Source organism: Patagioenas fasciata, chromosome 7, assembly GCF_037038585.1.
Source record: "Patagioenas fasciata isolate bPatFas1 chromosome 7, bPatFas1.hap1, whole genome shotgun sequence".
In the NCBI taxonomy this organism is placed as follows: domain Eukaryota; kingdom Metazoa; phylum Chordata; class Aves; order Columbiformes; family Columbidae; genus Patagioenas; species Patagioenas fasciata.
Window position 1 is genome coordinate 5,911,189 of NC_092526.1, and position 15,100 is coordinate 5,926,288.

General features: G+C 37.8%; 1 protein-coding gene across 4 annotated transcripts in view; it reads left to right on the forward strand.

Annotated features, from left to right (window-relative positions):
• LRP1B (LDL receptor related protein 1B) overlaps positions 1-15,100 on the forward strand; it is a 687,296-nt gene that overhangs the window by 478,141 nt on the left and 194,055 nt on the right. For all 4 annotated transcript variants that reach the window (XM_065840662.2, XM_071810731.1, XM_071810729.1 and 1 more), the window contains exons 28-32: positions 2,156-2,287; positions 3,480-3,707; positions 7,820-7,994; positions 8,306-8,400; positions 14,651-14,800. In XM_065840662.2, coding sequence (XP_065696734.1) covers positions 2,156-2,287; positions 3,480-3,707; positions 7,820-7,994; positions 8,306-8,400; positions 14,651-14,800 — 780 coding nt within the window. The remainder of the gene's footprint in view (positions 1-2,155; positions 2,288-3,479; positions 3,708-7,819; positions 7,995-8,305; positions 8,401-14,650; positions 14,801-15,100) is intronic.

Here is a 15,100-nt window from a genome sequence, read left to right on the forward strand (position 1 = left end):
ATTGTTCAATCAGTGATCTATAGGAAGCTACTTTAAAAAAAGCTATAATATCACAGTATCACAGTATGTTTGGGATTGGAAGGGACCTCAAAAGATCATCTAGTCCAATCCCCCTGCTGGAGCAGGAACGCCTAGGTGAGGTCACACAGGAATGTGTCCAGGCGGGCTTTGAATGTCTCCAGGGAAGGAGACTCCACAACCTCCCTGGGTAGCCTGTTCCAGTGCTCTGGCACCCTCACTGAGAAGAAGTTCTTTCTCAAATTTAAGTGGAACCTCTTGTGTTCCAGCTTGATCCCATTGCCCCTTGTCCTATCATTGTTTGCCACTGAGAAGAGCCTGACTCCATCCTCGTGGCACTCACCCTTTATATATTTATAAACATTAATAAGATCACCCCTCAGTCTCCTCTTCTCCAAACTAAAGAGCCCCAGCTCCCTCAGCCTTTCTTCATAAGGGAGATGCTCCACTCCCTTAATCATCTTTGTTGCCTTACACTGGACCCTCTCCAGCAGTTCCCTGTCCTTCTTGAACTGAGGGCCCCAGAACTGGACACAATATTCCAGATGGGGTCTCACCAGGGCGGAGTAGAGGGGAAGGAGGACCTCTCTCGATCTACTGACCACCCCCCTTGTAATACACCCAAGGATGCCATTGGCCTTCCTGGCCACAAGGGCACAGTGCTGGCTCATGGTCATCCTGTTGTCCACCAGGACCCCCAGGTCCCTTTCCCCTACACTGCTCTCTAATAGGTCATTCCCCAACCTATACTGGAACTTGGGATTGTTCCTGCCCAGATGCAGGACTCTACACTTTCCCTTGTTAAATTCCATCAGGTTATCCCCCGCCCAACTCTCCAGCCTGTCCAGGTCCCGCTGGATGGCGGCACAGCCTTCTGGCGTGTCAGCCACTCCTCCCAGCTTAGTGTCATCAGCAAACTTGCTGATGGTACACTCAATTCCCTCGTCTAAATCATTAATGAATATATTGAATAATATTGGCCCCAGTACTGACCCCTGAGGCACTCCACTAGATACTGGCCTCCAACTGGACTCCGCACCATTGACCACCACTCTCTGGCTTCTCTCTTTAAGCCAGTTTGCAACCCACCTCACTACTCTATTGTCTAGACCACACCTCCTCAATTTAGCTGTGAGGATGCTGTGAGGGACTGTGTCAAAGGCTTTACTGAAGTCAAGGTAGACCACATCCACCACTCTGCCATCATCCATCCACCTTGTTACATTCTCATAAAAGGCTATGAGGTTGGTCAAGCATGACTTACCCTTGGTAAAGCCATGCTGACTGCCCCTAATGACCCTCTTATCCCTGATGTGCCTTGAGATGACACCAAGGATAAGCTGTTCCATTACTTTCCCAGGGACAGAGGTGAGGCTGACCGGTCTATAATTACCCGGGTCCTCCTTCTTGCCCTTTTTAAAGACTGGAGTGACATTTGCTTTCCTCCAGTCCTTGGGCACCTCTCCCGTTTCCCAAGACTTGGCAAAAATGATGGATAGCGGTCTAGCAATGACTTCAGCCAGCTCCCTCAGCACCTGCGGATGCATCCCATCTGGACCCATGGATTTATGGACGTCCAGACTATTTAATTGTTCCCTAACCCAGTCCTCATCGACTAAAGCAATAATATACTTAGGAAATACTTCGGCATGTATTTTCAAATTATTTTTGCATGTGAGATTTCCAACTAATATTCAAGCAGGTAAATAAAATGGAGAGGTAACTTTGATTTTGCCAAAATTCATTGCGTAAACTAAGCTTTAATTGTTCACAAACCAAAATTTGCTTGTCAGGTCCTCATCATATTAACATTTTTTTGTGCCATTTGTCCTGGTTATGACTGTACAATTCTTCAGAAATTGTTGGGAAAAATTTATTCAGTGGCTTTATGAAGTTGCAATGATAAAATTTGTGACTGTACGAACAGCAACAAAATCTATTAAAAAATAGATGCTTGAACAAGAGTTGAATATTAGCCTAGAAAAGGTGATTAGAATTCAAACTCAATCAATGACACTGGGTTTGTCTTCAAACTGAATTTTTACCACTCTCTCCCCAGTGTCGTTTGCAATAGTTTAGCAACCCTTAGTTCCAAAAGATGTTTTGATATTTTGTGTATTTCATTACTCATTTTTAGCTTCTAATCCGTGCGCTGCCAATGAGGGCCGAGGTCCATGTTCTCACATGTGTCTGATCAATCACAACAGAAGTGCTGCGTGTGCCTGTCCACATCTGATGAAACTGGCTTTAGACAAGAAAACATGTTATGGTAAGTTTTCCTCTCAAAGCTTGACAATTGTGTCGTGTTTAGAATTTTGAACTGAACAAACTTAAAACCAGTCTCTAAAGTGCATTTTAATGATATATTGTAAAGGAGAATCTATTTTTTTGAGAATTGAAAACTTATTCTAATATATGAGATGTGGGGTATTTATTACTACATCCATTTTTTCCTGTTGTTTATGTACATGATATGCTAGCAAAGCATCTCTGCAAAACAGAAAGATTTACAATGTACGGTGTGTCATCAGAAAATGATGAGTCTGGGCAGCTGAATAACAAAAAGGTACTTAATAGTTTAAATCTCTACCTGTGCTTCTAAAATTGTCTTAGTTTCATTTTCAAGGATTAAGAAAATGAAATGAAGAGCAAATATTAGGCATGCATTCTCGCAGGCAAGTTTTATAAAAAAATAAAATAAAACTTTTTAAGCTGGAAAAGCCCTCAAAATATCAAATACTTGTCTATTATCTGTAAAACCTTGTAGTACATTAATCTTTTTAGTGTTGATTAATAATGTTTAAGAAATACAAAAAAAAAAAAGTTTTGTCATAGCAAGGATATTGCATGGAAAAAGTTACCTTTACTGTTCATTCACAGATATTCGCTCTCGCGATTTAGACTTTTGAGTTAAAAAAATAGAGTTCCGGTTTACTTTTATCACCCCTTTTCAGCTATGGATTTCTAAATTGGAACAATCAATAGGTTATTTTTCTTCTGCCTGTTTAGCTTTCACCACTTACACATACATTGTGAAATTCCTCCTGGCTTTTGTTTGCAAAACAAGCCCTGTTACAGTGATAGCCTGTTCCCCTGAGACACCGAATGTTAACATCTGTTATCATGTACAAATGAAACAGTATTTTTTAAATTGAGGTGAGTAATTTTTTTAAAAATATCATATAACTGTTTTCCTTAGACTTGCACAAGGTCAGATTGATGTAGTGGTGTAGTCACTTACTGTCCAGTGTCCAGAAGGAATGTCTTTTCCCTGTGATCTTCTTGCTCTGTAACATACTTTATTTCTCAGTGTCACTATGTTGCAGATTTTCTGGAGACGTTAATTCACTCATATAAACTTTATTTACACATTTGTAAAGTGATTTCAAATGAATTACTTGGATTTCTATTAGCAATAGTGTGAAGAGGATGTGGAATGATGTTTTCATTTTTTCTAACAGAAAGGAAGAAATTTCTTCTGTATGCAAGGCGTTCAGAAATAAGAGGAGTGGACATAGAAAACCCATACTTTAACTTCATCACTGCCTTCACGGTTCCTGACATTGACGATGTGACCGTCATAGATTTTGATGCTGTTGAAGAACGCCTATACTGGACTGATGTGAAAACACAGACCATCAAGCGTGCCTTCATTAATGGGACTGGCTTAGAAACCATTATTTCAAGAGGTAAATAGCAAAACATTGAAGTAAAAAGACTTTTTGTAGGTAAATGTGTGTTATAATAAAGTATGAGTGTTGCAAGTTGTTACATATACACAGAATGTCAGGGATTGGAAGGGACCTCAAAAGCTCATCCAGTCCAATCCCCTCGCCAGAACAGGAACACCCAGATGAGGTTACAGAGGAAGGTGTCCAGGCGGGTCTGAATGTCTCCAGAGTAGGAGACTCCACAACCCTCCCTCGGCAGCCTGTTCCAGTGTTCTGTTACCCTTACTGAGAAGAAGTTTCTTCTCAAATTTGAGTGGAACCTTTTGTGTTCCAGTTTGAACCCATTACTCCTTGTCCTACCTTTGGTTGTTACGGAGAAGAGCCTGGCTCCATCCTCGTGACACTCACCCTTTATATATTTGTAAACATGAATAAGCTCACCCCTCAGTCTCCTCTTCTCCAAGCTAAAGACACCCAGCTCCTTTCCTCATAAGGGAGATGCTCCACTCCCTTCAGCATCTTTGTTGCCCTGCGCTGGACTCTCTCCCGCAGTTCCCTGTTCTTCTGGAACTGAGGGGCCCAGAACTGGACACAATATTCCAGATGGGATCTCACCAGGGCAGAGTAGAGGGGCAGGAGAACCTCTCTCAACCTACTAACCACACCCCTTCTAATCCACCCCAGGTACCATTGGCCTTCCTGGCCACAAGGGTCCAGTGCTGGCTCATGGTCATCCTGCTGCCCACCAGGACCCCCAGGTCTCTTTCCCTTATGCTGCTCTCTAATAGGTCATTCCCCAACTTATACAGGAACCTGGGGTTGTTCCTTTCACTGATGTTGATATAAACAATAAGAAAGCACAATTTTGTTTAGGATTCTAGTTCATTTTACAGATTCATAATTCATTTTTCTTTAAATGAATTTGGATGTAATTGATACGTTGCTTTTATACAAGCAATAGAAATAATGTCTTCTGGGGATGGTAGAAAGAAAAAAGATGAAAAGAAGAAAAACAGCAGCATCCTGACATATCTTGCATTGAAAAATTTCATCTGGATTTTCTATGTCCTTTGGCTACCTCTGTTGACCTCACGAAGAAATTAGCTCCATCAGAGTTATTTTTTCTTTCCAGTCTATGTAGCACCTTTGGCTTTGGCACCACTGCTGAAACACACGGTGTTTGTAATTTTGGTGATACCGGTGTTATGCATTTACCTGGTGTCTTCTTGCAACTTGTGTCATGTTCTAACTGATTGCGGTCAGGCTGTTTATTGTACTTGAATGCCATGAGGAAGTGGAGTCTTGATTCATTGTCTTTGAATCCTTTATAGGTTTGTTCTGTCATTGCTGCTTCAGTTACTTAAAATACTACAATTCAGCTTTTCCTTTTTACTGAGTTTTTCATTGTAGGTAGGTCACTTAGAGCAATAAAAGGAAACTTAAAATATTGCAAATGGAAAATCATGACTGGCAGTTTCTTCTGCAGTTAACATCTTCATTGTTTTGACATTTTTGCTCTGCACTTTGAACACAAAAACTTAATGCACTGTAAAGTCTATACATGATTGCTTTAACTCTATGGCAGTAGCTCCGGTATTAAAGTGATATTAATACCATTTGTTATCCTTGCTAATGGTGGGGTTTTTGTGTTTGTTGTTTTTTTCCTGACCGCTGTCAGTCCCTCTCCTGCCAGCACGTGATGTTCTTCTCTTTGGTAATAAAGCTGTCTGCTTGGAAATAGAAAACTGTCAGGGACTATGTGGGGGCACGTTTTGAAAACTCTGGTTCCTCAACTGTTAAATGTATGTTTGAAGCGAAAGAGGAGAAAATAACTAACTCATTTCTGTAAGGTCAGACCTTTCCTGATCTTGAAAAGAAATTTTAAAAAACCTGAGAATACTTCTGTAGTTGATTATTTTGGAACTCCAGAAAATGAATTAAAGCTCTGCCCCAGGTGTACACTATAGAATAAATTTGTTCTGGAGTAACATGTTTGGGAAGTCCTTGCACAAATAGGGCAATATCTCCACTTGGCTGTTCATGGTGGTAAAGTAGTTTATTTTATGTGGGTATCTTTTTATTTCCTCTACTATCTCAGAGATAACTTCATTAAAAATTGGAGAAGTTTTTTAGTATCAGTAACGAGTGCCTCTTAGAGCTGCTCTTTACGTCATGAATTTACATTTACATCATGAATTGAGATGCCCAAAAAAGAAAGAGTTGTTTTTTCTTTAAATGGTAGTAGAAAAAAACCCATTGTTTTAATATATAAAATATATATTGAAAAGTCACAAAACTTTTCAAGAAACTTAATGAAACATAGTATATGTGAGTGCTTCTGTTTTTCAGGCATTCTTTCATATCCTTATTATTTTAATAGCTTCTGTGGTGAGAGGTTGTTTGGTTATTGTTGGTTTGGGTTTTTTTTCAGCTGATTATATATAAAATTTACAAAATTACCATGTTCTGGCACATCAAAACATCATAAAGACTACTTGTTATGTGTAAATTATTCGATTTGTTCACAGTTATATTTTTAAACTCTTTGTAAGAACATAAGAAGCTTTGTAAGCACATACTAGTGGGATTGTCGCTGGATGAAGTCTTATACCAATGTCACAAATATGCCAAAGTCATACGTTAATCTTTTTAAGAATATGAAGTGCTTGTTTTCTACTTCCTCCAACCAAAAACACAGGGGATCAGTTTAAAATGGGTCAAGGCTGTGTATTCAGTGTCCTTTGTTACATTCTCTAAAGCTGGAAAATTCATAATGCCCAATCACTGTTAGATCTTATGTATATGCAAGAAAGTCCACAACCACATCCATGTTCATTTGTCAATGATAATAATCCTGTCAGTGGAAGTAACCACATTAAGTTGACAAAGAGGTAATGTGCAAACTAGGAACTAAAATGGAATCATTAAAACACCCTTGGCCTATTTCCTCATCTTCAAAGATGCTGGCCAGTATGAACCATTGCTGTGCCAAGGTAGAGCGGCATGTTGGTGCTTAGATTGTGAGCAGTGACTTTATACCCAGCATTTAAGGCAGATATTAATGTATACTAACTTTTTGTTTAGTCAGTACCTTGCTACAGAAGGCTATCACACACAAAGACACTGGTGAAGCTACCAAATTAATCATATCTTACTCTTGGTTTAGTATTTTAAGTAATACTGGTGGTGTGGGTTAACCCCAAAAGGCAGCTAATCCCCACGCAGCCTCTCACTCACTCCCCACGTGTGGAAGAGACTCAGAAGGGTAGAAGTGCGACAACTCGTGAGTTGATACAAATGCAGTTTAACAGGAAAAGCATAAATTGCATGCACAAAGCAAAACAGATAATTCATTCACTACTTCCCATCAGCTGACAAGTGTTTAACCATTTCCAGGAAAGCAGGGGAGTAACTTGCAGTCCTCAAATTCTTCAGAAATAAAACCAAAAAACTGCTTCAATGATGTAGCTACTTATCTGCTTCTGTGCTATAGAACAATGCTGTAGACCAGTGGTTTTAATTCAGATATGTTCTACTGAATCTTTCCAGTGCTGAAGAAGGAAGTGGGCTTTTAAACTCAGCATAGTTTTGTTTCTGGAAGCCACTTAATATTCAATGTGTACACTGTAACTCACAACTAAAGAAGTATGAACTTTCCTCTTATGTCATGAGTAATGTTAATGATTATTAAAAGTTATTGTTGAACTTCCTAGAGGAGGGTAACTCATTCTAAACCTTCATCTCAAAGAAAAAAAACACACAACAAACCACACTTTTTAACAGTGCACTGAATAATAAATGCTTTCCTAAGTAGAAAAATACACTGCAAAAATACAGCATCTGTCTGATTATTATTTTTGGCCAATAGGTTTTATGCTAATTTTTAAAGAAGTATTTATGGAGTATTTCCTGAATATTCAGTGCAGTTTTCATGTTCTTGTTGCAAGTATATCAGGCTCAAGAAGAAAAATAATGATCGCTAATTCTTGATGACTAGTCTATAATTATATCTCAATATAATATTGATTTTTTTTTAACAAACTGTAGAAAAAATTGGGGTTTTTTTCAGAATAACTGAGGATAATCTATGAATGAAAAATCAAAGGAACAACTGCTTTCACTTCTTGCAGATATTCAGAGTATCAGAGGTCTTGCAGTGGATTGGATATCACGTAATTTATATTGGATTAGCTCAGAATTTGATGAAACGCAAATTAATGTGGCACATTTGGATGGTTCATTGAAAACCTCAGTCATCCATGGAATAGATAAACCCCAATGTCTTGCAGTCCACCCAGTGAAAGGGTAAGATATTTGTAGTTTCAATAAATAAACTATGATAAAGCTTATCACAAGATTTCTTCTTCGTTCAGATTTTGAGTTTGCTCGTTCTGTTTTCTTTCAAACTTCAAGTAAATGCACGGATTTGAAATATTTTACTGAGAGTTTCTTAACTGAGTTCTGCTTCCTTGCCAAAGTTACTGTCGATTTTTATCATACAATTGTTAGTTGTATATTATGCCCTCTTCTAAACTTACGAATGTTTTCACAACTGATGCATTAAAAATATTGTGTTCACAAAGCAACGTTATAAATATGATTGTTTTCTTCTTCAGTAAGCTCTACTGGACAGATGGAAACACGATTAACATGGCAAACATGGATGGCAGCAACAGCAAGATACTCTTTCAGAATCAAAAAGATCCTGTTGGTAAATACCTTTTTCCTCTTTCTTTTTTTGTTTGGTAGTGGTTTAATATGGGTATTATCTTGACATGCTATTTAAGTATACCATGATGGGTTTTTCGATATCCTATACAACTGTGATAAGAACATGCATTAAGACATTGAAAAAACTGATGTAATTTTGTGTTTCGTATTTTAAGATATTTTTAGCCCAATCTAATTGAAATCTACTGTAGTGGGTTAAGCAGAGTAGCATTAACTTCCAGGGTTACAGTAGCTGTGAAGACTGAAGGTGAAGAAGAACCCATCTGTACTTTGCAAGATTTAGAATGGGTAAAAAAAACAACATAGAGAGCAGGGTTTTATTAAGTTCTGGGTATACATGAGAGGATATTTTGACTAGAAATGTAGAACTTCCTCACCAGAATCTCAGCTGCATGATCAAAAAATAATTTGGGTCTTGATTTTTTGCATAAAGAAAAGAGCAACACTCAAAGAATACATTTTGCATAATGACTTAGCCTTAGTTTTAGTATTTGATAAGTAATTAGTTGATGATAAGTTATGACACTTTCTAGGGTTAAAAAAACAACTTTTCAGTGTATGAACTGTTTATATATTTTTAGTTCAGATCTCTTTGTAATTTCACTTTTTAGAGAGTTGAGCTGGTTGTGTCAATTGTTGTTCCTTGTTAATAGCCCATCAATAATGTGATAACATTTTTAAAGCACTTACGAGTTTTCCTAACTGTAGGCGTTAAGCAAGCCAAAGCAAAATGACTTAGATAACTAATTCAATAAAATGGACATGAGAGCATTTTAGAACCTAAATTTCAAAGGGTTTTTTGTTGCGTTTTTGGTGTGGGTTTTTTTTTTTTTTAGAAATGATTTGTTAATTGTTTTATTGTTGATTTGATTTTTCTATCTATCCACTTGGAGAGTTATCTGGTGAAAACAGAGTAGTAAATGCACTAATTTTAAGGTGAAGCATAAATACATGTAACCATATTACAAAAATAGGAAGAAGTAAGGCTATGTGCAACATTTTTCACTGAATATCCTGTGGCCATAGGGCACAAGGTCCTAAATTGCAGCCATTATGTTTTCTGTCATTGAGTTTGTTCTGAGCAACAGCAAAGCCACTGAACCAAATACATGGTAAAACAGTAAGTATTCCTTGTTTTGTTTTTCCTCTAAGTCTATCAGTTCTCTCAGAGACTACATGTGCAAATTTATGTGGGTTTTGTGACATTTTTCTTCCTGGACATGTGTGGTCTCACTGGTATCAGACGGACTGTTCATGCAGTTAAACATTCCTGTGACCCTTCTAGGAATTACGGTTGTGACTTCAGTTTTTTACTTCACCACAGAGCTGCAAATTAGATAATTTGTTTTCTTTCCATAGTATTGGATTAATTTTTAACATTTTTGAGATCAGTTAAGAATTACTTGAAATAGGTTATATTCCAGATTGAACATTCTTACTGGATAATAATGAGACATATCACATAATAAGATGACCATGGAGATGTAATTGGTTTTCTTTCTTCTTGGCAGTCTGAAAGTATGCTAAATCATCAGGTATGTGAAGCATAGCATATGTAGTATGAAAGAAGTGTAGATATATATGTATGTATGTAAAGGGAAAATAAAGCTTGCAGCTGTCTATTGCTGAAAACCTTTTTAATTGGTAGACATCTTCACAGAATCCCAGAATGTCAGGGATTGGAAGGGACCTCAAAAGCTCATCCAATCCAATCCCCTCATCGGAGCAGGAATACCCAGATGAGGTTACTCAGGAAGGTGTCCAGGCGGGTTTGAATGTCTGCAGAGAAGGAGACTCCATAATCCCCTGGGCAGCCTGTTCCAGTGTTCTGTTACCCTCACTGAGAAGAAGTTTCTTCTCAAATTTAAGTGGAACCCCTTGTGTTCTAGGTTGAACCCATTACCCCTGGAACCCATGGAGCCTGGCTCCATCCTTGTGACGCTCACCCTTTACATATTTGTAAACCTGAATAAGGTCACCCCTCAGTCTCCTCTTCTCCAAGCTAAAGAGCCCCAGCTCCCTCAGCCTTTCCTCACACGGGAGATGCTCCACTCCCTTCAGCATCTTTGTTGCCCTGCGCTGGACTCTCTCCAGCAGTTCCCTGTCCTTCTGGAACTGAGGGGCCCAGAACTGGACACAATATTCCAGATGTGGACTGACCAGGGCAGAGTAGAGGGGCAGAAGAACCTCTCTCGACCTACTGAACATCCCCCTTCTAATGCCCTTGTTATATTTTGTTAAATTTTTCCCTGCCCAACTCTCCAGCCTGTCCAGGTCTCTGGATGGCTGCACAGTCTTCTGGCGTGTCAGCCACTCCTCCTAGTTTGGTGTCATCAGCAACTGGTTCACAGTCACTCTATTCCCTCATTCAAATCATTGATGAATATATTGAATAATACCGGCACCAGTACTGCCCCCTGAGGCACTGCACTAGATCCAGGCCTCCAACTGGACTCTGCCCCATTGACCATGACTCCCTGGCTTCTTTCCTTCAACCAGTTTGCAGTCCACCTTGGCTCACCTTTATTGTCGGTTAGGGTGGACATGAAAACAGATTCTCTTGCATGTCTAAGGAAAAATGGCCCGATACACTGTAGAAAAAAACAAGTATTAAATTCCCAATATCAAACTCTAAATAAAAATATACGCAAACTACCTGTTTTAATGGTTTAAATTATTCTTGGCGTTAGCATAAGACATTCCCATGCCAAGAAGAAGAAATCAGTGCTGATGAACCAGAGAGCAGCAGTCTTAAAACCTTAATTTAATATTTCATTTCTAACTGAGAACCTGTCTTTCTCCATAAGTGAAACTCCAGTTCAAACAGTGCTAATTTTGAGCATTTGGGGAGTGAGGTGGATGATCTAATAAGTGACTTCACAGGTGGATTGCTGGAAAAGACAAATATGTGGCTTGTTAGAGTTGGATGTCATGATAATTGATGGGGTTTTCTTAGTTTTCTTGAGACATAATTTCAGAATATGAAGAATGAGGGAAAGTTGGGCGTTTTTTTTGGTCAGTTTGAGTTCTATCAAAAGGAGGAGACTATTCCAATTAAAATATTTTGTATTAAAATGAAGACTATGTAGTTTGATGATTTTGGAAACTGGTAATATTGGGATGACAGATTGTGTCTGTTATTTTAATCTTATGTATTGCTAGTCCATTCTGCAGTTCTAAAAAGCTCAAAGACTGACACATATAGATCAGTCAAAAAAAAGGGCTAGTGACTGGAGTTGCATTAAACTACATTCTTAGGAATTCAGAATTAGTGCTTAACTTGATACTTTGTGAGGCAGATCACTTGATTATTAGTGTCTTGAACTTATTTTCAGTTAAGCTGTTGTTTGTTATAATACTATAAAAATACAGACCACACATCTGTGTTTTTAAGGAAATGGCTATTCAGTTGTATTGTATTCTGAGGAAGTGTTTAAAAACTTTTTGGATCGCTTTCTTAGCTGTATTCGAAGGACTCCATAATTATAGGCAGGGGGGTGTTGTTTAGGGGTTTTTTTTGTTTTCCTTTGGCTTTTTGTGGGTTTGTTGGTTTGGTCTTGTTTGTTTTTAACAAGTTTCGATCCTTTCTTCTGAACAAAACTTGGAGTTTCTGTTTTGCTCATGATTATAGTGCAGCCCTATTTACCGTTTTACCTGCTCTTGTTTCATTTTCTCGGCTGACTCTATTTGAATATCGCTTACTAATTTCTTTTTAAATATATAACATAGTCTACAAACAGCATTGTTGCAGATGAGAATCAAATATCTTGAGACTGGCTCTTGAAGTTTTTATCTTAAATTTATTTTGCTTGGTTTAAAAAAAGTTATTTCTTAAGCATGTATGTGCTTTTAGCAAACAAATAAACTTTAGGATTTCCTAATTTTAGGCACTGTTTTTTCACCTGAAATGTAATCAGCTGTTAGCAGTTAAAGGCTGTTCCTATAATTCACCTGAGCTTTAATAGAGTGTCCAACATTTAATTGATCTCGCTAGTAAGAATGAAACCCACTTGAATGTTGTTGGAACACACTGTTTCCTTAAGCTTCCACTGCTTTTTAGAGAACAATTCCACAGGTAAAAATAAATTTAGAGGTAAATACATCATTTAAACAATAAATATACAAAAAAAATGCTGTGAACATTCAGGTCGTTGAACTTCAGGAATGTACCAAATTAAAATATCTAACTTGATTTTTCTGGTAGTGGAAGCTAAGATCTCATTACGTATATAACTTTAAGATTGGAACCTCTGTGTATGCATTGCTGGAATGACCTTTGTGATATACTCTTTAAATTGTAGCGTATTTCTGGAAATTTAAGTAAGGAAATTGGAAAATGCATATCAAAACAGCAATAGCCCAAGTCATGGTAATATTTGTTTTTAAAAAAATACAACAGAATTCACAGAAACCAATGTTTTACAATCCACACGTTCAGGTTGACTTTGGCAACTGAGTACATTATGGTTACCTGTGATGCTTATGGTTAGTGAGTCACCTATTTTTATTAGTAAACACAGAACAATTCCTTAAAATCAAAATAAACATGGCCTGTGTACTTTAGAAAAAATATCTTTTCATAAAGGTTAGTAATAGGTGAAATAACACAACAGGGAAATACTTTGGGAAGAAAAATGTGCTTGACTTGTGTAGAAGGAGATGGAATGTTATTTGTTTCAGTTGCTGCTGTGTAATTGGAATACCCACGTGTAGAAACACCAGTTTAATATCTGAAGAAGTAGGAAACCTGACAAGATAACCTTGTAATTGCTGTGCAGATTGCATTCACAGCAACCTCATAAATAGATCTGTAGGTGGAATGGGTGAGCAGCTGACTGGCAGCAGTCAGGAGCTCCGGGGAATAGCAAACACTCATGTGCTTCACACTTGTGTGTTACCTTTGGAACCCATAGCAAGGTACAGCCATATTCCCAGCTTCCCATGAAAGGCCTGTTAATACATCCTGCAAGTGCTGCTTGTCTCCTAGATCAGGGGAGTTCTCTTTTTGCTCTGAGCAATGCTTGTTGAACAAGCATGAAAATCCGTATGTGCAGAGATGCTGCGGGATCAATCTCTCCTGAAGCAACTGCTCGGTATCCTGATCCTCTCTTGAGCTTGAAAGTTGTTTTTCTTCTGGGTGATACGCTTGTGGAGAGGGGAATAAAGTATCATAACTGCAAAGGAACAGGAAAGCTGGTTTTGAAAAGCTTAGAAAGTGGCCGTGTTTTGGCCTATCGTGTCAAATGTGGGTGAAGAAGTGATGGCACACAGTGTGGCAGCACATGGCTCTGCTCGCCTGTCAGGACCGTGAAAATAGATCTGACTTTCCGCAGAGAAGCAGTTTACAGGATGGAAGAAGAGTACTATACGATACCAAGAGGTTGACCTACGGAGTGAAATGCAGTGATTTTTGGCAACTTGCTGCTGGATACCAAACATGAGTTCTGAGAAAAAGTCTGGTACCGAAGCAAATTATTATGACATGTGTTGTCATCACGCCAAACATATTTCACTGGGGAAAAATATCCTGCTACGACTACTTGGGCATTTTAAAAGGATTTTAGAAGTCTGAAATACGTTCTCTCTTTGCTCTTACTTCCAGAAACCTATGTACTTTGTTAATTTAGTAGGTTATTTTGCAAGTATTTTTATTTCTACAGTTCTCTTGCTTCGAACTCCAATGAACTGATCATGAGGTCAGTTCATTATGAAGTGAGTTTAAAATCAATACTATAAATTTATTGAGAATTACTGCTAAAGTTTGGTATTTCAGCATTCTACGCAGAGGGCTGTGCATGTAGGGAGAAAATGGACTTTCTATAGTTCTGAATCACAAAAAGTAGCTTGTTTTCTGTGTCTTTATGTATTCATAATTTTATAATGTAAATGATAGCTTCTGGTTTGCATTTACTAGTAGTTAATGACCTTGCTTAGGACCTTAGTTCATTAAAATAATTGTTCATTGCTAGAAAAAACTTTTTCATCAGTCAGACACTGATTTCTGTAGATGTTGGGAGAAATAAAAGGTCGAAGTCTATTTAAAAGTATGGTTTTCTTTTACTGTGAATGGCCAGGTTTGTTTGGTTTTCCTGATTTTTTTTAAGTTTGAGTGGGTAGATAACATAATTGTGTGTGTATATATATTTCTAAAGTATAGTCTTATTATGACAATACACAAAATGTATATTCTCTATTCAAGCCACAGTTAAAGTTGTATGCATTAATTACAGGTTTATCAATAGATTATGGAGAGAACAAACTTTACTGGATCAGCTCAGGCAACGGAACCATAAATAGATGCAACTTGGATGGTGGTAATCTTGAAATAATAGAGTCAATGAAGGAAGACTTAACTAAAGCCACAGCTTTAACCATCATGGGTAAGTCCAGAGCTAATAACTTAGTTATCTAAATGGTTGCAAAAGTTTGGAGAAGCTATTGTTGTTTTAATGTAAATCATAGATACTGTACCTTCACTAGTGAGACTGTTTTGTTTGTGAAAAACATTGTAAATTGTCTGATCAATGAAATATAAAAATCTGTAATGCAAGTGTATGTTTCTAGATATAGTACTGCATTTATATACACAGGATGGAGGTAACAGACTGAGTTTGTTGGATTGGCTTGCACTTTCTGAAGGCTTCTTTGGATTATGAATTGATGCAATGATTTGGATAAAT